The 27,088-nt window shown below is 38.1% G+C and overlaps 1 protein-coding gene across 1 annotated transcript in view; it reads right to left on the bottom strand.

Annotated features, from left to right (window-relative positions):
• Edil3 (EGF like repeats and discoidin domains 3) overlaps positions 1-26,292 on the bottom strand; it is a 440,770-nt gene extending 414,478 nt beyond the window's left edge. Inside the window, exon 1 of the mRNA XM_075976362.1 lies at positions 25,230-26,292. Within this exon, the coding sequence (XP_075832477.1) occupies positions 25,230-25,296 (67 nt within the window). The 5' untranslated portion in view covers positions 25,297-26,292. The remainder of the gene's footprint in view (positions 1-25,229) is intronic.
• Between the last annotated feature and the right edge of the window lie 796 nt (positions 26,293-27,088).

Below are 27,088 nucleotides of genomic sequence, written 5' to 3' on the forward strand. Positions count from 1 at the left end.
TTTTATGGTTATTTCCAAGACTACTCTATCACCATAACTCCTTCTTCATCATTTAAAAGAATATGGCAACTGGGCTAAAGAGATAATCAAGGAAAATTGTCCTATTGGAAGAATCTTAAGTTCATTACGTCTATACAGTCTTTGCTCTTTCAATTCAGTTAGGACATGGAGAGCATTATAGGACCATTTTCCCCCTTCTGTGATCTAATAATACCATGTAATATTTTCTAAAAGGACAGTTAAATATCATTTCAATATGTGTGATTTTTAATTAAAAAAATAAACTTCTTTGAGTAGTTAAATTTAAAGATAAAATAATTTGTATTTATTTCATTAAAATAATTTTAATACTATTGCTGCTCTTCACCATCAAATTACGATTCCATTAATTTCTTGTGTAACTGTGTAAGACGATTTTAAAACTAAAGAGTGATCATATATTTCAATCAGTGATTGATTCAAGCATTGTCTTGGATCATTGCCCTCATAATAAATCATGAATATGCCAGTGTAACATATAAAATACATAGAAATAAGTTTGATAAATGTTATCTTAATGCCCAGTTTAAACTAAAATTTATACAGCTATGCGCATAATTAGATTACATACTGTGACACTTTACAATATATCATTAAATAAAAAGTACAAATTTTAACATATGTAAGTTTGTTAATAAATATCAAGCCCAAGCCTTAAGATTAAGCATGATGACATCCTACTTTTGCATACCATGCAATGCTGATGTTCCGATTTGAAATAAGTTGAGAATACCTTAAGCACATGAAATCGTGAAAAATATATTTGTTATCTGTCAGTTAAATTATAAAATCTTAGCAGATACAAGATCTAGAGAAACTAGCATTTATTTGGAACTAAAGGAGTGTACCACTTAATCAAAGAGGTTTGCTGGATGAACAAAATTGGAAAATATTCATTAAGCAACTAAAACACCCACACTGGAGCAACAGAGAGCCCAACCTTGGCTTTGGGGATACAAATCTGAGCAGGAACTGGAGTAGAGTCTTGATTGAGTAGGGGAGTTCCCATTGCTATTAGGCAATTTTTGTCTCCTACCTTAAAATGGTCATTTAACTGAATTAAACTTCTATCAGAGTTCATTGAAAGAACTTGCTCAAAAAATTAAGATAGAATGTGATAGAGGAAATCATCCAAACACAAACATACACCACATTGTACAGACATTCATCAAAAGATAGTACTGAAATGATATAACAATTATCATCAAATCAAAACATTCAAAGAAGCATATTGACATACTATTTACAACTACTGTCTGAAAGGGTGACAGCAACGTGCAGCTGAGAGGAGTGTATCATTGCTACCTGTACAGTTTTGATCTACTTTGCTCAGTCCATTCTGTGCAATGAGTAGTTATTTAAAAAGCAAGTCAATTGGTTGTTTGTGTTTGCTGTTGTTGTTGCTTTTGATTTTTTATAGGATTTATAAGACAGTCTCTCTAATTTGGTCTTAGCCCAGGTGTGAAACAAAGTGCAAGCAAAGATTCCTGGGAACTCCTTTTTTTCTGAAATAAAGTTCACATAAAGTCTCACTGCTCACACATTTAATCTTTAAGCTTTAAAGGGAAAGGCAACACTGAATACTCTTTTCTTGCCACATTTGCCTACTACTTTGCAAAAATCTAGCAATAATTATATATATATATATATATATATATATATATGATTTATTTATTTTATTTGAATCATGTCTGCTTTCATTTGAATGTACACTGAGTGTTTGGTGCCCCCATAAGTCAGAAGGGGGTATCAGATCTCCTGGAACTTGATTCACAAATGATTTTCAGCTCTCATATAGGTACTCAGAATCAAACCCAGTCCTCTGCAAGAACAGTAAGTGATCCTAATCATCAAGCCAACTCCTTGGCCAAATATAGCAATGTATTTATAAAACAATAGAGTCACTCTTCCATCCTAAACTTTTCCAATTTTATGGTGCTGCCTGTTAGATTAAAGTTTAGTTATTGCAACCTTCAGTGTGTCAGAGTGCTATCAATCTTTGTATATATTTCTGAACACTTACACAAATTTACTATATTTGCTTTTTATGTAAAAACTTTACAATATGAAATGTTCAAAAGCACATTTCAAACAGCTAGTCACAGCATGAGGCTGAGCAATGTCTGTTCTACTTACATAATTCCTGTTCAAATCAAGACAAGTACGAATAGTGAGGGATTAAATAACATGTTGCTGTGTGCTTTCAAGTCTTTTGTTTCAGAAATTAAAGTGCAAGTCACTTCACAAGCATATTGATGGACTTTTTCAGGTCACAAAATAACTATACAGAAACAGATGTGTTGTCATTTACCAGTAGAAAATACTATGAAAAAGGGACCAAGAACACAATATCTTTTACAAGAGCTGCAAAAATATTTTATAGACTAAATTTTCCAAGGGAAAAAATACTATCTATAACTAGAAATGGGAAAAGACCAATGCATGCCCAGTTCACACATTGGAATAGTCAGTATTGCAAAATGATGCAGTACCTACTACTATTTCTGGATTAAGCACACTCCATGTAGAACTACCTATTACATTCTTCACAGGGAAACATAAATCTATTTGAAACTTTCTATGGAACCATAAAACGTCCAGAGTAGCTAGAAATACCTTGATCAAAAATTACAATAAAGGTGACATTATAATATGTGACTTCAAAATATAATACAAAGCTGGTATAGATTGTTACAAGTAGTAATTTTGTTTTTATTTTTTTGACAAATGTCTTACGAACACATATTTTAAAAATGTGGGTATTTTCAATAAACTATGCTTCAAAAATTAAAGCTCCACATAGAGAAGGGAGGTATTTGAGCTTATCTTTTGATCACTGTGACAATAATTTAAAAGAAGGAATGGTTTATAGTGGGTCATTATATGAGAGGTTATAGTTCTTTGTGAGCTCACTCTTTTTTTACACCATGAAAAAGGACATAATGGAATTGAGATACTTGCATCCTATCAGTAAAGAAACCTCAACAAATTTTAACAATGGCTGGTTTACTTCTGTTTTTGTTCATGATGCATTCAATGTCTATTGGACAGTGGCACATTCAGGGTGTGTTTATGTGAGATGTCCTTCTGTATATGTGTTATTATTGATATAATTAATAAAGCTGTTTTGGCCAATGGCTTAGCAGAGTAACGCCAGGTGGAAATATATATATATATATAGCGCGCGCGCGAGAGAGAGAGAGAGAGAGAGAGAGAGAGAGAGAGAGAGAGAAAGAGAGAGAGAGAGAGAGTAGGCAGAGTCAAAGAGATGTCATGTAGCTGCCAAAGGAGGAAGATGCTGGAACTTTACAGTTAGTCCACTGTTCAGTGGTGATACATAGATTTAAAAAAAAAGTTAATTTTAGATTTAAGAGCTAACTAGGAATATGCCTAAGCCATTGGCAAAACAGTGTTGAATTAATACAGTTTCTTTGTGTTTATTCAGGTCTAGATGGCCAGGAAACAAAAGAGCAATCTCTGCGAACAACTGCTTTTGTTCACTATGCATTAAAAGTCTATTGGACAGTGGCATCTTCAGGGTGGGTCTTTCTGTACTAGTCACTGTCCCTCATATCCTCTGGAAAAACACAAAGTTACACTATTCTCCTAGGCATCTCTCCATCAAATCAGGCTAAGAGTTAACAGCAGAGTCTGCCACAACCTTTGTGTCTCCAGCAACAAAATTCAACATAAAATTTTTTAAACATATAAAGTAAGTCCTGAAATTATGAGTAAATTAGAAGATATTTGAATACCCAAGGAACAGGAGCAATAATAAATATAAAATCAGGATGTGTCAAGTTATAGGGCTAATTATACAACAAAGAAAAGCAGGAGAAGGCAGAAAATATGGAAAAACATTTGGAAAATACACATGAGAGGAAAAATATTATCTAGCCTACACAAAGTATAAAAAAAATAAAAGTAAACCATTTAAAAATAGCAATTGACAAAAGGAAATTTAAGATGCCATACAAACATAATTGAAAAATACTTAGCATCACTCATCTCTTCAATATTCACATCAAAAGCAATGAGGAAAACATGGAATGGTTATTTAAAGATTAGAGAGAGCATACAACTGTGAAGATATGGAGAAAAGTAGATTCCTACACAATGGTTGCTGGTATTGTTAAGTATCACAGCCATTACAGAAAAAATGAAGTTTCTTTTAAAAACGTACACTTAAAAACACCACAAAACTAAGAGTCACACTATTGGAAACCAAATAATATGTGGATGGAATTTTGATGGAGGAAGGTCATTGGTTAAAAAATAAAGAAACTGCCTGGCCCTCATAGGATAAAACATAGGTGGGAGGAGTAAACAGAACAGAATGCTGGGAGGAAGAGGAAGTGAGCTCAGAGGCCATGCTCCCCTCTCCTGGGCAGACGCGATGAACCTCAGACCCACGATGGACGTAGGCTAGATTCTTCCTGGTAAGCGCACCTTGGGGTGCTACACACATTATTAGAAATGGGCTAGTCCAGGTGCGAGAGTTAGCCGAGAAGAGGCTAGATATAATGGGCCAAGCAGTGTTTAAAAGAATACAGTTTGTGTGTTGTTATTTCGGGTAAGGCTAGCTGGTGGCGGGAGCTGGGTGGTGGAATGCAACCCGCAGCTCCTACAACAGAATTTCCCCTTCATGCTTCTTGTAGTACATTAACCAGAATCATGAAGTGATGAAATAAATGGAGCCAAGCTTCATGTTTGTAAGACAATGAGTAGATAACGAAAATGAAATGAAATACAAGTTGTCACAAAAGAGAAAGAAATTCTGACATTTGTGATAAGGTAGATGAATCTGGAGATCATCCCATTATCTTAAATAAGTCAGAGGCAAGAAAACAGTGGCTGTGAATTACTTAGCTCGTGTTCAGAGTGAAACATGTCATTAACATTGAGAGCAGAAGGGTGGTTAGTAGAGACTGGCTAGACCAAAAAAGGAGTAAAATAAGAAGTGTCAGCAGTGGGAACCATACAACTATGAGACAGACCAATCAGGTCTGCTGTTCTCTTGTATGTAAGAGCAAGGGCAGATGATAGTAATATATTGAAGACTCCAAAAACAGTAGAAGGATTGATTTTAAAGGTCTCCTGTTTGAGGAGACAAATATATTCACCCTATTAGTACATTATGTGATTTTTAAATTTTATATGCATTTAAGAAGATATAATTATGTACATTTCATCAATTTTAGGGATTAAAGATCTAGTTTTATTACAACCTTGAGTTTTTCAGTGATTGATGTGTATATTCCGAAAGAAGAGGTAAGAGGAGAGAAAATTGGCATGTGATGGTTTTAAAGTGCATCAAAATGTGCTATTCATAGAGCAAAAGATAACATACAGAAAGATTTTAGAAATGTACTGTACCATAGATAAGAAATTATAGACAACTCCTAAAACTCAGTGACACAATGCAAATACTGCCAACTATGGGCATGAACTTAAATGGTGTCAGCACAGGATATATACAAAAGGCTAATAGATACATAGAAAGATATTCAATGTCACTAATGCTACAGAGAATATTAAGATGAGACCATACGCGTGCGCACACACACATGGACACACACATACAAATGAGGGTGTCTGTACAATACATATGTATATGGTATATGTTGGGTAAGCTTATAAAATAATAGGTTTCCATATATATGATATATAACAATGATACTTGAGGCTATTTATCTTTCCTTCTGCACCTCTCTTTGAATTACCTTCCCCTTTCCTCCCAGCTAAACCTTTCACTACATTAACCATTTTCCCTTTTGATGGTGCCTGTGTCCTCCCATCCCTCTCTCTAGAGCTCCATTTTAACCCTCCTTGTTTATTTTCCTGGCTTTTGAAATTACTCCAGATTACTTACTCAAATGTAAACATTTAGAGCTAGGACCCTCAAATAAGAGAGAACATTAGTGTTTGTCTTGCTGGGTGAAGAACCACACACATAGAAAAAGATAATGAAAGAGTGGGCTGAGTACTGTCCTGGTAGTTTCCTCACCAAAGTCTATCTTCATAGAATCTAAAGGTGCTGTACAAGCTACCATGAGAGAAAAGTCATCGTTAATCCTACTAAGCTATAAAACCTATGAACCCTAGTAAGATATTCCCAATTGTGAAATAGTGATTCTTTAAGCTTGAGAGTAATCAATAACCTTCTAATTGGATGTAGGACCTGTCCAATAGAATAGAATCAATGCTTTCCACTGTAAACCTAAGCTAAGAATCATGGCTGGAGGGGAAGTAAACCTCTAAAAGAACCTACTGCTACCATTTGTCTAAATCACTGTGCTAGCTTCTTTCTGTTTCCTAAGTACTTACCCTCATACTCACACTTAATATCAGCTCCAGCCCTCATCAAGGAAGTTTGATTTTGTAGCAGATGGAAGCTGCTACAGAGATCTAGAGTTGGTGAAAAACGCATGTGACTTTTGGGTGGTAAGCTTTATCTAATACTGATGCAGCATCTATGAAAATCAGTGCAGGAAATTACACTAAAGTAAAAATAGATCTACTATTTTGCATCACTGAAGCAGTCCTTGGCATATACTAAAAAACTTACTCCTATCCTGTTACAAAGATCTTCTCAGCCATCTTCAGTGCAAGTCTGTTCTCAATACCTAGATATCAAATGAAGAGTAGATAACTGAAACTTGGTGCATAAACAGATAGGGATTCTCCATAGCTGCAAAAAATGAAGTCATGAAGTTAGAGGCAAATGGACAGAACTGGAAATTCTTATATGTATTTGTTGTCAGTTCTAGGAGTAAAACAAGGACACTGGAAGTAGGGTACAATGACTTTTTTTTTTGGAGGGTCATGTCTGGAATAAACAACTGGGTTGAAGGATTTACTTGCTTGGCATTGGGGCATTGGGTATTTGTTGGATAGTCTCCGGCTTCTGCGGAAAGCTTTATCATTCGGTATACGTAGCCCCAGTTGGTCCATCTACAACAACACTGAGGGGAATATGAGGGAAGAAAAGTCTGAAATACTGTAACAGCCAGAAGACCAAGGCTCTTACAATATATGTAAATAATATGTAGCTTTATAAGCAATAAGTAATAAAATATATAATAATAAATCATTTATTTCCATAATACATCATGAATTTAAGAGAGGATGGTGACACAGGGGAACTCATGGAAGAGAGTGTATGGAAATGATATGATCAGAATGCTTACTTACAAAATTCACAAAAAATAAATAAAATAGAATGCTACCACAACATTAAGATGTCTACTGTTGTAATTCAAAATAACAAGTTATATGCAAGATGTGGGAGTATTAAAACACAAGCATACTGTTTGTGAATAAAAAAATGCTGAAACTCTATGGAAACCTCTAAGTTAATTCTTCATAAATCAAAAAATAGTATTAATATAGAATGCAATAATTCCACTAAAGGAAAAAAATCATTCAACAATAGCCAAATGTGAAGTACCCTAAGTGTCCAAGCGAGAATTAATGACTAGGAATGAATATATATTAGAAGTTTATACTGTCTTATAAGTGTAATTTGAGCATATAGACAGCATGGATGTGAATTAATAACATTGCACTAAGTGAATAAGTTGTGACGAAATACAAATTCTGTGTGATATGATCTCACTTATGTGAACCACTTAAGAATAGTAAAAATCATTGATGTAGAAAGTATGGTTGGGACTCCCTAAGGCACATCATAAAGACCCTCCCAATTGCAGCAGATTCAGCTTTACTCTTTCCCATGAACACATACAGAACCCCACCCCTTCTTTGACTTATTCCAAGTCTTTGTGTCAGCTGCTTATCTAGAAACACTTTCTTCTTGAGAACCTATTGGCCACACCAGGCTGGAAATCAGATCAGTGTCTCACTCAGCCAACATCACTGATTTCCTTATGTGGACGATGAGAATTAGAAAAGAGGACCTTGGAACACTCTGCCTTAAATGTGATGTCTCCATCAATCCCCTTCCTGTAGGATTCAGGGAAATCTTTAGAAGAGGAGGCAGAAAGATTACAAGAGCCAAGGGGCATGAAATATATATAGCAAGGAAACGGTGTCTTCCAGACACAGCAGGACTGACCATATGTGAACTCACAGAGGCTACATACACAGGGTCTGCACAGGTTTAAGTCAGATGGAGTCTCAGTGCTGAGAGAGGAAGTGGAGACAAACCTACAGCCTTCTTCCCTAACAGAGAAGTGCTCTCCAAGTGTTAAGCATTAACAAAAAAAAAAACTAGTTTTCACCAAAGGAGTCTCACTAGGAATACAAACAATGGTTAAGGACAGGTGCATGCCCAACAGTAGTAGATGGTAAGCAGAAAATGAACTCAGTTGCCTTCCTTCCTTCTTTTCCTCCTTTCTTTCATCCTTTCTTCCTTCCTTTCTTCCTCCCTCTCTCTCCCTCTCTTCCTTCCTTTCTTCCTCCCTCATGCTCCCTCCCTCCCCCTCATTTCTTCCCTCCCTCCCTCCATCCCTTCCTCCTTCCCCCTCCCTCCCTCCCTCCTTCCCCACTCACTATCTCCCTCCCTTGCCACTCTCTCTCTCCTACCCTCCTTTATTCCCCCCTCTCTCCTTCCCTTCCCCCCTCCTTCCCCACTCATTCTCTCCTTCCCTCCCTCCCCACTCATTCTCTCCTTCCCTCCCTCCCACTCATTCTCTCCTTTCCTCCCTTTCTTCCTCCCTCCCTCCCTACCTCCCTACCTCCCTACTTGCGTTCTCCTTCCTTCTCTCCCTCTCTCTCCTTCCCTCCCTCTCCACTCATTCTCTCCTTTCCTCCCTTTCTTTCTCTCTCTCTCTCCCTCCTTCCCTTCCTCCCTCCCTTCTTACCTCCCTACTCATGGTCTCCTTCCCTCCCTTTGTCCCTCTTTCTCTTCTTCCCTCCCTTTCTCCTCCTCTCTCTCCTTCCTTCCCTTTCTTCCACCTCTCTCCTTTCCTTTCTACCTCTATCCCCCTCCCTCCTTTCTTGTTTTTTGGTTGTTTGGTTTGTTATTTTTGTTGTTGTTTTGTTTTTTGCCTTAATTTTAAAAAAAATATTATGGTTTCCATTTTTTGATTTTATGTTCTCTGTGTGTGTGTTTACATAATTATCCTGTTTTTTTATTTTATGTTTGTTTATATATTCTGTTTTGCTTAAATTTTTAATGCCTTTTTCTAAAAGAAGGAGAAAGAGAATGAAGGTGTGGAGTTGAATGTGTGTGAAAGTCCTGAGCATATGGGGGCAGATGAGGGAGGGGAAACTATGATCAGGACAGATTGTTTGCCAAATTATTTTCAATAAAAAATTAGAGCTGGAGACATAAAACAGAAACTATGATTGACTTGAGAATGTGAGAAGAGAGTGAGGAAGACTAAGAGGCATTATTTTATTTGTATATGACTTTAACTTTACAAGATGAAGATGGCATTGCAGATTGCGTTCTGACAGTAAACCTAACATGCATTGAGAGAAAATTTTAGGCAATGTGCATTTTATCAACATAAAATAGAAACAAAAACCTATGTGGTATGTCCTACTTCGTGTCAAACTTAATATGTGGAAATATTTATTTTAAAAGGTCTCTACATAATGCCCAATGCCACCTTTAAATAGTTTTATTGCAATGACCATACAATTGGTATGCATTCAAAAGTAAGAAAACTTTAACTGTATTTTAAATAAGAGTAAGAAATTAATTCTTTTACCTGAATTAAAAACATAAAAACCTTCCAAGTCACACGAAGAAGCAAACATTATATACTTTTACCATTTTTACTCTGTACAAACCTTTCTAGAGAGAAATTTCCTTTTACACTTTCAAGTTGAGTGTGGAAATCCCATAATTACTGAAGTTACAAGGACATATATAGTTTGAGAACCACAAGAACATTTAAGGACAACCGAACTGTGATGGCCTGAGGGAGTACACAACACTTTGAAGTGACATCCAGCTTGCCATCACACACACAATTATAAACAGAGCTGTTTCCAGAGCTTTGAGATCCTAGGCAGACAAAGCTGCCAGGTGCTATCTTTAGTTTTCTGCCAGGAACTTTAGGGTTCAGTATGCACAAGGACATGGTGGGAGGAGGAACAGAAGCCATAGATACAGGAAAGTTATTTCTGGTAGAATTTAAGATATCAATTGTCCAGCAGTTAAAATGACTGCCTGCAGCCTTTTGCTCACAATTAAAAATTTTTGTTTTGTGACGTATACTTTTATTAGCTCTTTGTTGTGTGATTACATTTGAAATTCTCCATTTATCCATATACAATCCCAGCTATTTGTTTAGTTAGATAACAACTGAACATTAAACTTCTTTTTAAAAATGTCCAAAAATTAGAAACTTATATGAAAACTAGACCATGTATGGGGAAGTTAGCAAACATTAATTTAATGTTTACTACTAAAACATGGGATTAGGGATATACATATTTTAAGTAACAAAAAGGTGTTTATTCTGCCTTCTTCAAACTTACAGACCACAAGACAGATACATTAAGGGAATTCAAGATGATTAGATAACAAATTTAAAGTATAGAGTACTTGAACATTTTTCTGGAGTATGAGGTGTGAATATGTGTATGTGTATGCATGCATGTATATGGATATGTGTATGGAAGTACGTGTGTGTCTGTCTGTCTGTGTTATCTGGGTAACAGCATAAACTTTAGGGAGACAATTTATTAGCATTTCTCTGAGACTGCAATTTCAGTTGAATAATGTTCTGTGAAATAAATATGGTAGGAAATAGGGGACAGCCAGAAATAGATAGAGAAGTAGATAAAATTATATATAAATAGAGGTGAGTGATGGTTTTATGATAATAATGAAAGGCTTCAAAAGAAAAAAATTACAAAATTAAAAGTTAACAGTAGGCATCTGTGCATTATATTACTGTTTACATGCATGAAAAAGCAACATATAGCATGTTGACATCTTCAGGTAAAGAATCTAATTTTAGCCGGGCGGTGGTGACGCTCGCCTTTAATGCCAGCACTCAGGAGGCAGAGGCAGGCGGATCTCTGTGAGATTGAGGCCAGCCTGGTCTACAAGAGCTAGTTCCAGGACAGGAACCAAAAGCTACGGAGAAACCCTGTCTCGAAAAATAAAAGAAATAAAAAAAATTCTAATTCCAACATTCATGGCAGGAGAGCACATATCACAAAATAATAATAAAATACACCAAATACAGAGCAGAATCCTTTTCGTAAAATTGCATTGAAAGCAAGTGTATAAGATACAATTGTAAGAAAGAACTTGTGGCTTACCTGTGTGTTACATAGAAAGTGATCAGCTCCAAGAAAAAAATCAAGTAAACATATAGCAAACAACATATTAAAAATTAACTGTTAGTTTCAAAATTTTAAAAATGAAGATAAGTGTCTATTACAGTGTTTTAAGTAAGCATATTAATGGAATTTTCTGTTGAAACAGGCAATCTTGTGTATAAATAAGTAGGCTAGTAGGATGGATTTCCAACCAAACCACTAAAATGATGAAAGCAATGGCTGGTAAGAATCACATAAGGCAGGAAAATATGGCCCATTCCAGCATCCAGATAATAAGGGAGAAACATTATTGTTTATGAATATTTGAAGCAGGCAAATTTAAGGATCAAAGAATCTTTCTGTATATTAAGGAAATTCATTAAAAGGGTGGAAATTACATTAATTCTTTTCTGTAAGAATAATTTAGACCAAGAATTAGGGCCACCAATCTGATATGACATTTCCTGTAACCACTAAATATTGACCTCAAAATACACAGAAACTAGTCCTACGGGTGGAAAGTGGGTCAGGGAACAACCACAGAACTTTCTCTATGCCCCCAGCTGAGCACTAAATTTAGAAAAAATACTTTTGTGGATCTGAGGTATTTCTTTAATTATGCTTCAGTGAAATGATTCCTGAATATAAATTTATCAGGCCTATACTTGAAGCTATTAAACCACGATGATGTCAGTGTACGGTCTTACCTTTCCAGTATATAAACCTTTAGATTTCTTTAAAGTTTAAGAAAAGTTGCTTTGTATAAACACATAAAGCCTCCCTATTTATGAGATAATTCAACTACTGTAAGTTTAATGTGCCAAATCTCTAGGCTAAGGATTGTGGGAAGGAGAAATACCTGGACCAGTCTAATAAATCAACTCCCCTTTGAGTCACTATTTACTTTTGCAGCCTCTAACTACATAACATTGCTTCTCACATAAACATTCAGATTTGAAAAAACACAGTGTCTTTTCCAGACTGTTCTGTTTCCTTCCTTGCTAAAAGTCAGTGAGTTGGAACTCATGGCATTCATCTTTACTTCCTGCTATGTCTACTTTATGTCTTCCTGATGGTTACCACATCCCCTCATTCCTTAGTTCCCCTCTTTTCTCATCCTTCCCACCATTTCTCATCACACATATATTTTGTTTGTATCACCCTGATATTCATGACTTTTCAAATAATTGACTTGCTGTCTTGAGACTTTTTCTTCCATTTTGTCTTCAGTCTTCCTTCTAGTTATTCCCATGGTTGTGCTCCAAAATTTGTAATTGGCAAAATTACTCTCATATTGCATTCCGTAAATGACTCTATATTCTGAGTTAATCTGCCTCTTCTTTTCTGCTTCATTTCTCTCCAGAGTCCCATTAAACCTTAGCCAAACTCAGACTTATGGAATGTGGATCTTACAGTCTCTCTTTTTTCTCTGTCTTTTTAAAATATATTTATTGATTTAGTTACATCCTGACCACAGCCTCCCCTCCCTTCTCTCCTCCCACGACTTCCCTTAACTCCCCCTCCTCCATATTCTCTCAGAAAGGGGCAGGCTCCCATGGGCATCTGCAAAGCGTGGCATATCAACCTGCCTTAAGATCAAGCACCTACCCCTGTATTCTGACTTGGCAAGGCAATCAGGCATGAGGAATCAGTTCCCCAAAGTCAGCCAAAGCACCAGGGATGAAAATATATTAGCACCAATTAGCATTGGACAGGAACAGAACTTTGGAAATGACTTTATTTATATGTTTGATGATGGCAAAAGTAGTGAAATCATCCAGGCAACTAAATCAATGGAGAAATTCTTCATGAGTGATTTTTTTCCCAAGATGATTAAATGCAGTGACCAGGTAGGAAAAGAAGAGCAATAGGAGAAAAAAAATACTGTGGTGACCACAAATGGAAGTACAGAACATGGAAAATGAAAGGCAGAAATTGAGGCATGGAAGGATGAGAAACGCAAAACACTTGCAGCTGAGTGATTTCAGTTTATCAAAAATTCTACTGACGATGTTTCTAGACATTATCTAAATCACAGAGATGGCAACCATCAGAGGTAGGCATGAGCAGATGGCATCTCATTTGGTGATATGATATGAGGGGATGGGTGACAGAGCAATACGAAGATAGTTAAGAGCGACTGAAAGCACTTGGAATGCTTTTGGAAAATGAAAACCAGTCAACATCTTATCTTCTCATTCTAAAAACTGAGGACAAAGCAGAACTCCTACGTACCTTAGTCACAGATGTGTGACAGCTGTGGGCAGCTGGAGTCAATTACAAGCCCTCCCTCTTCTGTGAAGGGAAGGTCATTGGAGCTATTAGATCTCAAGTTCTCTTTGAATTGTTATTATAATGCTGGGGAAAGACCTCAGAGCCTAGGCATGCTTCTCATCTTCCTCAGGCTTTAGATTGTTTTGTTGTTGTTGTTTTTAATAAACAAAGTAAATTATGTCCAGGTGTTGTCTGTAGAAAACTTAAGATGGTGTTCGATCCCTGGAACTGGAGTTACAGACAGATTGTATGAGCCACCAAATGGGTGAGGGAAGTTTTTGTCTTTTGGGGTAAATGCTCTTAGCCAATGAGAATCTCTTCTGCTCTAGTTATTAAAGACAGTGTCACACTGTGTAGCCTGGAATTTGTGATACTCCTGTTTCCTCCTCAATGTGTGGACTACAGCATGTGCCACAATACTTGGTCATTGGTTTTTTTATTAGGTTATATGGAAACAAAAGTAAATGAGGGTGCTTTAGATATAGATTTGTCACACATATGTTTATGGTAAGTTAAAAACTTTTATTAAAGCGACAAAAAAATAAAAACTGTGTTGTCTTTCAAAATCACTTTGCACTATGTTATGTAATTGAAATTCCAGAAAAATTAAATCACTATACACTGTGTTCAATAACAATGAATTCAAACATAGGATTGGCAGAATTCTAGAAGACAATCATAAAAATCATGCTAGGATTAAACTGAATGGCAAGATTTGGCCAAAACTCTGTGTTCTGAACCATTTCCCAAGGGTTCCTTTTCTGCTGCCATCCTCAGTATCATTAATAGCAATGTGCACTAAAGGACACATTATTAACTCTTTTTGTCTAAAGAGGAATTTAGTTCATTTCTACAAAAGGTGAAGCCTTTATGACACTTTTCTTTTTAAATTTTAATTTATTAAATTTTCTTTTAATGGATAATTTTTCTAATGTGTTTTTGGATTCGGTTTGCCAGTATTTTGTTGAGGATTTTTGCGTCGAGGTTCATGAGCGAGATTGGCCTGTAATTCTCTTTCTTGGTTGAGTCTTTGTGTGGTTTTGATATCAGAGTAACTGTAGCTTCATAAAAGGAATTTGGCAATGACTCTTCTGTTTCTATATTGTGAAATACATTAAAGAGTATAGGTATTAGGTCTTCTTGGAAGTTCTGGTAGAATTCTGCATTGAAACCATCTGGTCCTGGACTTTTTTTTTTGGTAGGGAGGTTTTTGATAACAGTTTCTAATTCTTTGCGAATAACAGGTCTATTTAGATTGTTTACCTGTTGCTGGTTTAACTTTGGTATATGGTATTTATCTAAAAAAGTGTCCATTTCTTTTACATTTTCCAGTTTTGTGGCATACAGGCTTTTGTAGTAAGATCTAATGCTTCTCTGAATTTCCTCTGTGTCTGTGGTTATGTTCCCCTTTTCATTTCTGATCTTATTAATTTGCATATTCTGTCTCTGCCGTTTGATTAGTTTGGATAGGGGTTTATCAATCTTGTTGATTTTCTCCAGGAACCAGCTTTTTGTTTCATTGATTCTTTGGATTGTTTTCTGTGTTTCTATTTTATTGATTTCAGCCCTCAGTTTGATTATTTCCAGTCTTCTACTCCTCCTAGGTGAGTCTGCTTCTTTTTTTTCTAGAGCTTTCAGGTGGGATGTTAAGTCTCCAATATGTGCTTTCTCCGTTTTCTTTAAGTGGGCACTTAGTGCTATGAGCTTTCCTCTTAGGACTGCTTTCATAGTGTCCCATGGGTTTGAGTATGTTGCTTCTTTATTTTCATTGAATTCAAGGAAAACTTTAATTTCTTTCTTTATTTCTTCTTTGATCCAGGTGTGGTTCGGTAGTTGACTGTTCAGTTTCAATGAGTTAGTAGGCTTTCTGGGGGTAGCATTGGAGTACTACTCAGCGGTAAAAAAAAGGACTTCTCGAATTTTGCATGCAAATGGATGGAAATAGAAAACACTATTCTGAGTGAGGTATCCCAGACCCAAAAAGAGGAACATGGGATGTACTCACTCATAATTGGTTTCTAGCAACAAATAATGGTCATTGAGTCTATAATCTGTGATCCCAAAGAAGCTAAATAAGAAGGTGAACCCAAAGGAAAACATATAGTTGTTATCCTGGGTATGGGAAGTAGATAACTTCCCATACTTGGGAACTTGGGGCTGGGGTGGGACAGGAGTAAGGGGAGATAGAGAGAGAAAAGTAAGAAGGGGAGAATGGGGGGAACTTGGGGAAACAGGATGATTGGGAGAAAGGAAGGTTGGATAGAGGAGCAGGGAATCACATAACTTAATTAAGGGAGCCACCTTAGGGTTGGCAAGAGACTTGAACTTAGAGGGGCTCCCACTTGTCCAGGGTGATGTCCCCAGTTAGCTTCTAGGGCAGCTGAGGATAGGGAACCTGAAATGACTCTATCCTATAGCCATACTGATGAATATCTTGCATATCACCATAGAACCTTCATCTGGCGATGGATGGAGATAGAGACAGAGACCCACACTGGAGCATCGGACTGAGCTCCCAAGGTCCCAATGAAGAGCAGAAGGAGGGAAAACATGAGCAAGGAAGTCAGGACCACGAGGGGTGCACCCACCCACAGAGACAGTGGGACTGATTTATTGGGAGCTCACCAAGGCCAGCTGGACTGTGACGGAAAAAGCATGGAAAAAAACCGGACTCTTTAAACATGGTGTACAATGAGGACTGATGAGAAGCCAAAGACAATGGCATGGGGTTTTGATCCTACTTCATGTTCTGGCCTTGTGGGAGCCTAGCCAGTATGGATGTTCACCTTCCTAGATCTGGATGGAGGTGGGAGGACCTTGGACTTTCCACAGGGCAGGGAACCCTGACTGCTCTTTGGACTGGAGAGGGAGGGGGAGAGGAGTGGGGGGAGGAGGAGAAGAATGGGAGGAGGGGGAGGGAAATGGGAGGCTGGGAGGAGGCGGAAATTTTTTTTCCTTTCAATAAAAAAAAATTCTTTTAAAATTATTTAATATTTTAAATAATTCCCCAAGTATACATTTCATTTTATAAAATAATAATATATTAATTGGTTGTTGGATAGGATATATGTGTTTATTAAATAATAAAATTAGAATATATCTATATGATATGCAGTGTATAACTTATTGCCATACAAGTTCATTTGGTAGTTACAGGGAAAAGTGTAGATTTGATCTAGAACATTTTTGAAGTTTTCAAATAAACTTTATTATAAGACAATTGCAAGGAAATAAAACATTGAACACCCAAATTAACCAGTCCTTAAATCTCTATAACTTAATGACTGTATATATACCTATAATTGCCATCAAAATGGAAGCTCTGAAACTTCACATTGAAATTTTAGATTTACAATATTAAGTTTATTTTATTCAACTGGCTACTAACAATGAAATTATCTGTGTCAGAATTGGAAAATATATATATATATATATATATATATATATATATATATATATATATATATAAACTTTATATCCTTTTCCCTACTTTATGTCCATACCTATGTTCATTCCTTTCTCATGCCCAGATATATTATTTGTTCTACTTTCTTCATGTTGTACTTTACTTTCTAATTTACAGATGACTTAGTCCTATGTGATCATGGAAGTTGTCTTTATATTTATTTTATTATTCATTTGTCAAATAAGTAGTGCTTGCCTGGTTGAGTTAGGAGAATCATAACTGGTATCTCTAACAGAGCAATGTGTAGGATGCATCTCTTAGACTTATTTACCCTACTTCACAAACATCCCTCAGTAAAAGAATCGTGTTGACTTGATTACAATGATGCTCATGTTGTCATGGTGGCAGTCTTCATACAAAAAGACAGAAGAATAAAAAATAGGATTATGACTGAACAATCTTAGCTTTTTTGGAAAATTGCAGATACAAAGAGCACCAGAACATGTGTCTAATAAAGGAATCTTTTGTTTTGTAGCCACATTTCTCTGAATTGAAGACATAAAAAGCATAAAATCCCCTTATATCCTGTCTGTTATTAACAGCATTCTTTCTAAACCAGTGCTCTCTCTTCCAGAAGAGTTAAAAAGTATGTTAAAGGAGATTCATTCTAAACACAGATTGTATGAAATGGTTACATATAATGAGGAACATGCACTTTTAGATTTTCAGAAACTGTCTTTGACGTGTGTGTGTGTGTGTGTGTGTGTGTGTGTGTGTGTGTAGAGTGCTATTCAAAATGTGCACTTACAAGGCTTGAGAGCCTTGGCAGGTAAGAGCCCATGTTGTCATTGTATAGGATTCAGGTTAGTTCCTAGAATCCACAACCACTCTTGGCTGCTGTGATCTCTAAATACACACGTAATTCACATACACACATGAAGAAAATATAAACATGGTGCAGGAGAACTGTCTGTATCCTGTCAATTACATTTTAAATAAACGCTGATTGGCCAGGCAGGAAATATAGGCTGGAAAACCAGACAGGAAGTAAAAATGATGTAATGAGAACAGGAGAATTCTGGGAAGGAGGAAGTTGATTCCTCCCACTCCTGCCCAGATCACTGAAGCAGCAGGATGTGATCTGCCTCACTGAAAAAAGGTACTGAGCCACATGGCTAACATAGATCAGGAAAATGGACTAATCAAGATATGAGAGTTAGCCAGTGAAGAGGCTAGAGCTAATGGGCCAATCAGCTTATAATTTATGGAGACCTATGTGTGATTTTCTTTGGGGCTTAAGAGTTGTGGGGTAAAGGGCAGGACAGAAACAACAAACAGCCAGGGCCCTGTTCTTGTTACATAAACATGAACATAAAATAAAAATATATGAATTTAAAATGATAATAATAAAAAGCCAAATGTGTATTTACTTTCTAAAAACAGTGAGTGTATATGGTTGTGGGTGATATATCCATGCAATATAAGAAACATTAAAAACCCATTTTGATGTTTTTGTAACTGTTGATTTGTTGTTTTACCTATAGTATGGTAATTCAATAAGGTGAAGAGAGTATCGTATCAATAAATGAGAATTTGGAATACAAATATTAAAGCATCTGACTGGTGAGCTGCTTTTGTTTCTTATTATAAAACATTCCAAGATTATACACACACACGTGTATATAATATATAGGAAAAATAATGTGATTACAATTGGAGAAACATATATGTTGGCAAAAGATTAACACATATTTATGATTGACAGACATACTCAACCCAGAAACATTACTATTATAACAAAGGGAATTGATCCATTTGTTTAAAAAAGTATTCTTCAATTTAATATTTTCACTTGACTATTTGGGATTTTCTTGCTCAAATGTCAGGAAAACATTTTACTATGGCTGACCTCATAATCTCCAGTATGAGCAAAATCTAAACAGTCATCGTGAGCTCAGTGGAGGAAGGGATTTAAGGGATTATTTTTCATTCTAAAAATAAACCACTTTGTCAAATACGAAGCAGAAACCTTCAGGATTGTACAGCAACCTAATCCCATTTAAAGATTGCCTCCAACCTAAGCCCATCTCATGTCACAAGAGAGGAAACAAGGGCCTTCCTACTTATGAATAAATAAGTGATCAGTCACTTGGATACAGAACTATTTCAGAGAGCAGAAGGAGTAGAGGAAGTGTGTCTGTCAGCATAATAACAATCTCATCCTGAAATGCTGTACTGTGTCAGAGCCTTCACTGACACTCTTCTAGTTAAATCTCTGTGTTCACTGACGCACAGGCATCCCTGTTGGACAACCAACACTGTCACTACCTTTGTATCAGTACATGTTTAAACGGATAGCAGTAGTACATTGTCTTCAGAAATGTAGCCCAATATCTTTAAGTCACCTTATCTGAATTCTGAAACCGACTTTTTTTCTGTAAAGCAAAATTGTTTTCTATCAATTTCATTTGAATATTCTAGGTAAAATTTTACAAAAAAAAACCGTTTTCTATAGAATAGTTACCTAGCAAGTACATTTCTCAGATGTTTAACTCCTTCGCAATAAAGCAGATTTCTTAAACATATTGCAGAAAAATATTTTATCATGTGTGTGTGTGTGTGTGTGTGTGTGTGTGTGTGTGTAAATACTTCAAAGCTTTTATACCCACAAATGGTTACAGAAAAGTTAGTCAGGGAATTTCAAAGTCCAGGTAAACATATTTTAAAAATAGAATATCTAATCTAAATCCCAAATGTGAATTCCATGCTGTCTGGTCAAGAGTTTCTCATTCTTTGCTCTATGTTTTCAACTATGTGTTCCATGGATGGAGCTGTGAGCAAGTGACTTCTGCACTGTTAGGCACACATGTTTAACTGCCCAGTTGATAGTTTTAGGCAAGACTTTGTGATCAAAGTGAGCAATACAACCCTTGAGTTGTTCTTCAATTCAGATACTAATTGATAGTCACTATTCTAAATCTCAGGGATTGAGAAAGAGGGCACTGTGCTCTCATTTTCAGTTTTCTTCTTCCAAAAATAAAAATGACAAAATCATAGTGTTTTGTAACTGTACAGTCTTTTAATAATGATGAAGAAAGGTCAAATTGATTTTGTCTTGAATGTTGTTTCCTAGTTACAACCCACCAAAGTAGTGGGAGGGAGAAGAAAAAAGTAAAATGGGAGAGACAGAATTGAGCATATTCTTTCTGACTTTAGGAAATGTTAGCACAGAAATAATGCTACTGAAAATAGATCTGATATGTTAATGGCACATAAAATTTTGACATAACTAATAGCAATAATATAATAGTAAATATGTAATACATATTTAAAGAATATATCAACAGATGAAAATGGACAAAAGTTTGATAAATATAAATTAAAAATAATTTTGAGTATCTTATAGACATTGTTAAATAATAGCCATATTATATGTATTAATAACTGCCTGAAAGGTATAAAGACAATGACTAATCTACCTGTATTTAGTCCCCTTTGGCCATATTATTTATATTAGTTAAAGAATTGCAAGTTCTGCAAAGGCACCACTGTAGAAAAAGGATAGGCACTGAGAATTTTCCATATAACAGATGTGTACAAAGACGGATGAATGGGTAAATACATGTAAATTGGTATAGTAGAACAGGACGTACACATATGAAACAGAGTAGGCATGGAGAAGAAACTTAGAAATCATGCTAGAAATTCCAGGAATAATTGTTTGGCCACAAGTCCATCCACATTCTATGTCTATTTCCTTGGAAGGCACTAACAAACACCTTGGGAAAGTAATGGGTTCCCCAAAATGTGAGATTTTTGTTTGTGGCACCTGTGACTCTAAGTTAAAATTCTACAGGTAATGGTATCAGTCCTGACAATTCACCCTTTCTGTCTTTCTCAAGGACTGAAAAGAAATCTCATTTGTTTCATAGACAGGATAAAGAATTTTATGTAGATTTGCAGACTAATATTTTTTATTTACCTCTTTTGCTTCTTTCAAAGGTCTTTAAAAAATATCTGCATTGATTATTCTGACACCTGCTGGTGAGGGCACAGTGGATTTCAATTTTTTTCCCTTCCACAACTATGGAAGCAACCGTTTTCCTGCATATATTCAGAAACAATTAAGTGGTGATTTTTAGCATCCATAGTAACTACACAAAACCTTTTAATTATTACCCCCCACATCGCAATGGCCTTCCTTTGAATTTGTTCAGAAATGCATTTACTTTGATTGGGGAGGTATCCACGTCATTGCACAGGCTGTGAAAAGGCACAAGAGAGGAAGAAATATGCTGGTCTTCTCCCTAAAATCATAGCTAAAATCTCAGTAATAATAATAGCATGACTGCTTTTATAGCTTTAAACCAATGTGCCAAATTTCCAACTAGTTAGCTAATAAAAAGAGCAAATTGATAGCTATGATAGAAGTTTCTAGTACAAATTGTATACCTGCAATGTTACCTATTTTTCACATTTTACCCTTTTAATTATTTATTTATTTTTGCTTTTGAGATGAGATTATGTTTTTGAAAGTTGTAACCACATCCTTCCCATTCCCTTTGCTCCTTTCAAATCTGCCCATAAAACCCCCACTCACAATTAATTCCTGGCTTGAACTGAGCTCAGAAGCCTATATTGGCAAGGATATGATAAAACTGTTATACCATAAATCACACCTAAAGCTATAGCACCTGCAAGTGTGTGCAGTAAACAATACCAGCACCACTTGCTTTCAGTTTAGAAAACTCTCCAAAGCCCTACAGAGTGTACACAAGTGATTGCATATACAGTTAATACTATTACCAGCACCCATTTAAAGGCTGAAACATCTCAAAAATAAATTACCCAATTAACAATGTTATCATAATAACTGGCGAGGAAGTAAGAGTTCGGAGTAATTTGGGCACAAAAACCCATTAAGCATGCTTCGCGGTGGTGTTTAATAGCCATGTTCTTTTACTATAATCAGGTATATTTTAATCCTGTATATTGCTAGATTTTAATTATTAGTAAAAAAAATCATAACCAGGAGAGATCAGTTAACTTTATTAAAATAGTCATTGAATCCACTAGATTCTAATGTTATATAGACATGCATCTTAAGATATTTAATGAAAATACAAGCATTTTAATTTAAGGAAGTGTTCAGAAAAGCACTACATCCGCTTATCGGGGGAAATCTTTGTAACTTTAAGATCCAGGAAGGAAGAACAAACTATTTATATTTCACTTCCCCATTTTTATTGTACATATTTTTCCCAAATCATAAATATTTCTAGACAAAATCGATTTGACATGTAAGGAAACATTTAAGAAATAAAGAACTTTATGAGCACCAAAGGTGAGGCTCTATTATATCATGGCATTGCCTGGCACAGCCCAGACGTGGGTTTCAAACTGCCACAGCAGAGTATGCTCACTTAACTGTTACCTTCGTTAGAGTCTTTTAAAATTAATTTAAAATGTTTCACCTTGAATATGATGCGAGCACTTATTTCTTAAAGTATAAAGTTAATGACCATGCAAATTAGGTGATGAAGACCCAAAGTGCAATAGTAAAATCCCCACAGAAACCTGTTATTTCAGCTTAAACGTCACTATGCTAATCACAGAAGCCTAGCATCATCCGGAGTGAGATTCTTCAGGTATTAATTTCTTCTTATGTAGAATTAACTAAGATCACCATTGATTAAAAGATGGAAATGCAAATGGCAATGATTCATAGCATTTAGGGCATATCTAGAAATTTTTAGATTGTGCCGCTTGCTTAAATACTCCAGGCACAAACTGCAGGAACAGGGACAGATTGCATAAGATGTCACGTGCTTGCTGCAACTGTATGCATGTTATTGGATTTTTTTAAAGCAATACACAATAATGAATAATTTAGGAGTTAATAAAATATTCAATCTGACTGATCCATTGGTTTAATTTTAAACTAAAGACTACTGATAAAAGGAGTTACCTACCATTATCAAGTTCCAGGCGTGAGTGCCTGTAAACTGGAATCCACACAAAGGGGAAACACTAATTCCTATAAGACATTCGATAAATTATAGATACATGATGGGGGATGGGTAAGAAAAAGAGGAGTAAAATTCAGTGCTAACACTAGCTTCAGTAAGTTTTCCAAAAGTTTAATTGTTTGAACCACCAGGCAAGCTCAGCTCTGCCTTTTGCAGAGGTCTGGGGGAAAGAAAAATCAGAGAGGGACAAGTTTAACAGAAAGAGCTAAGACAAAACAGTTGTTTCTTTCCCAGAAGCGTTCCTCCTCTACCCATAGGGTGGCTTACGAAGGGAAGGACAAGTCTGCTGAAGAATGGAGGGAATAGGTTTCAGGAGCTTTGTCTAGAGGACCAAATTGGAAAGTCCGGGCAGCATCTCCATGGTCCACTTGACTGGTGGCTTAAACTGTGCCCTCCGTGGGTTGGGCATCTTCAAAACCTCAGCACAGCTCTAGCAACTAGAAGTCATCTGACAAACACGGTCACTCATTAGGTCTTCTAGCCTTCTTGTCACCTTTGATGTGGGTCAGATAGCGGGAGAGGCACCATGTGGGTGCTTGTGAGTGTGTGCCTGTGTGTGTGTGTGTGTGTGTGTGTGTGTGTGTGTGTGTGTGTGTGTGTGTGTTTGGGGTGGAAATGGAGGCAGGGATAGAAGGAGGAGAGGAGTGCTTTCAGCTTTCCCAGTTCAGGCATCAAAATGCAGAAGGAATCAGACAAGAAATAAAAGAAAGGAGAAATAGCAGCTTTGGGAGCCTTTTCTTTTCCTTACCACTGGAGACTTGACAACCTACTCCAGAATCCTTTCCATAGGCTAACCTTCACTGGAGTGGCTGCCTCTAAGAGGTAACTATCTGGGCTTTTTGGAAAACAGAAGCAAAGAGAGATCTCACACTCACTCCTACACCCAGAGGGCGGGCAAGGGCCACATTGTAGGGCAATAAAAAGACCTGAAGTAGCCACCCCCTGAGTCCTGAAGGCTATGAGGGCATTTGGCCCTCAACACAGATTTCTGGAGCACAGTTCCCTAAGAGTCTACAGCATATCGGTGGTGCCTTGGTGTAGTAGAATATCCATGCAATGCCTAGTCTCTTCTCAAAGGGATTCGAGTCAACGCATTTTTTTTTATCCCCAATACTTCTAGAGCCACAGCATTTTAAAACCTTGTAGTGTATGCAGATCTCCGCTTAAAGCTGTCTGTGAAGGACAATCTTACATATGGATCTCTCAGAAGAGCGGACTGTCTCCGTGAACACAGAGAGGCACAGACACCCCATATCTGGGAACCCCCTCTCCTCTCTCTGTCGGTTCCTGGCTCCAAGTCAGTTCCTGCTGGTAAGGTTCTGATGAGATTTTGTTTTTACAAAGCTTAATGTCTCACAGGACCTGAAAGTCACTGAGACAACTCAGCAGGAGACTCACTGAAGTCCTGCATTTTTTAAATGTTGTTTTATTTTATTTGCTGGTTCCTATTTACACGAAATAGGAAATTTCGTGTATGCTTAGCCATAAAAGGCATAGGCAGACCATTCTGAACAACTTTTCGGCTCCGGGGCTAGGGCCACATGAAGGTTGGTTGGTACCTTACAGCTGTCTGTTACCAAGAGTTATAGAAGAGAATGCACCTTAATGCTCAGGCCCCCTGGGGGTTAGAAGAGAGGGGAGTTGTTGAGTTGTTGTAATTGATGTCACGCGCCCAGGAGCAGGAAGGGGGAGAAAGGAAGCCAGTGAGTGAGCAGACCTCTCCCCATCTCACTGGCAGCACCAACTCTCAGTATAGGGTCCAGGCTGAGAGACCCCCTTAGCCCCCGCCCTGCGCCAGAGCACTGCAACCAGACTACCGCCCTGCGGTTATCCAAGCTGTTTGAGCACCAACTGGATGATGGCCCCGCACACTTGACACACTTGATCCTGCCAGGTCTTATCACAGCCCTACTCACTGTCGTCGACCAGAAATAGTCACACTTGCTAACCAGGGTCCTGCAGAGAAATCAGTGGCAAAGGAAGCCCAGGATGAATAGCCCCCTCCCACCCTTCAGTCTGGTTTTTTAGATCACACCCTCTTCCCAGACTCAGCCCGGGGCACTCTACTCGGACTTTGCTAGCACTTTCTCTGGGTATCCAGGGTGCGTCGCCTCCTCCCTGGCGCTCCCCACTCCAAGCACGCACTGAAGACCCACTGTGGTCGCTTGAGCGGCATTTCCAAAAGGCGCTTCCCGCCAGTCCCGCATCCAGCGACCCCTTCCCAGTCAACTCACCTTTGCCGAACTGGGGCACACCAAGGCTGAGTCCAACCAGAAGCCAGACAGCTACCAGGCGCTTCATGATTCCTGAGGTGACCCGGGAAGGTCCGGGTCGTAGTGGAGGGCACTGTAGGCGAGGTGGCCCTGCAGGACAGCAGTAGACCCCGCCCCTGTCAGAGATTCAAGAGGACGTCTTCTTCCCGCAGCGCTTGCTTAAATTCTTGCGGAAGGGCGAATAAGAGTGATGGCCCCGGGAGAAAGGGTGTCGTCCCCCCCGCTTCTTCTTCGCTGGGGTGCGCGGAGGTGGATGCGCTGGAGAGCGACTGGAGCTCAGTGGGCGCTGCGGGTGGGTCCTGGTCTAGGCGCTGCGGGCGGAGCGAGGGCTCGCTGGGTTCCCGGCTCTCCGACTTTGGTGCTCGCACCGCGGGCGAAGCAGCCAGCAATGACTCGGGCTCACGCTGCTGCCGCGGCTGCCGCGGCTGCTGGGCTTCTGACTTAGAGAACAATGAAGCGTAAGCTGGAGGGGAGCGAGCCTCAGGCCAAGAGCGCACTGTGTACAAACAGTGGCGGCGCGCGGGCGCGCGTGTGAGACTGAGCCTGGCAGGCTGACTCTGGGCTCCCCCGGCGTCCGCCCCCCTGCCCTCCCTCTTCTTATTGCCTGCTCCAATCTCAATCCCCCTCTGCCCCCCTCCCCTCCTTGGAAGGTGGCTCCTTCTACTGGAAGAGAAAGGGAGACAGCGGCAGCCACACCCTGGTACCTGCCACTGTCTGCTAAGTTCCTATATTGCTTGAGCCTTCTCCACACATGATGGAAACTCTAGGGTTAGGGGAACGCAAATGATGTCTCAAAAAAAAAAAGTGTTGATTCCAGGGTTTGTTTTATAGTTAACCCTGAAAAGAAGTCCTCCGAACTTCGGGACTGTCAGGAAAAGAAGTTAAGAGATTTCACAAAGTGGCTCTTGAAGCCTCAAGCAGGGTGAAATCCAACACTGCTGAAAGAAGTGTTCCGATTCCTCATAAGGAGCCAGACCCTGATCAGGCTGGGCCGGCAGCTGCTCGGTTGTTCTGTATGCAAATCAGTAAGCTCAGGACTGGGGAGGAAGGTTGTGGGCTCATCTGCTCCCAGTGGAAAAGGGGAAAAAAATCAAGTAGGAGGGCCTATAAGCAGGACATCTGTTTCATATGAGAAAACGGGAAGAGTGTGGGGACATGGCAGAGAAACAGAGGAGAGAGCAGATTCTTGACGCATCACTCAGGTGGATCAAATTTCGCTGCTCCCCACCAAAACTAAAATAAATGGGCTTATTTTGCACTGAAAGTGATTGAACCAAAAATACAGCCTCTGGCTTACAATCGGGCTTTCTCCTCTGTTTTCGGCTAGAATGATTGCTTACTGTAGATTCAATTCTTGCAGTACCAAGCACCAAAATGAAACAGAGGATTCTGTGCCCTCCCCAATCACTGTTAGGGAGGGAGATGGGAGAACAGAAACACATGCACAGAGCAACTGAAGAAAGCATTCAGTCTACAGCATTAGACGCTGAAAGGGAACAACAATGAGACCTCCTCTTCATTTTTTTCCTCAAGTCCTAGGAACCTCAACTTCTACCATCTTTTTGGTGCTTGAAGTGAAATCAAGGATGGAAGCTATGAAAAACAATTGAAAAGTAACACCAAATGACTGCTAGGGAGGGATCATTGTATCATAGCAAAACATCAACCACAAAACCAATGTGTCTCCTATGTTTGTAAGGAAGGTAACACATGTTTAAATAGTTATCTTGCCAAGGAAAAGAAGATGCACTTATTGACTGTGTACTTTCATGCTTAAGCCAGTCCCTGTTGGAACAGTATTGTTCAGAGTTCTAAACTCA

The sequence above is a fragment of the Microtus pennsylvanicus genome, chromosome 6 (genome assembly GCF_037038515.1).
Source record: "Microtus pennsylvanicus isolate mMicPen1 chromosome 6, mMicPen1.hap1, whole genome shotgun sequence".
Classification (NCBI taxonomy): Eukaryota; Metazoa; Chordata; class Mammalia; order Rodentia; family Cricetidae; genus Microtus; species Microtus pennsylvanicus.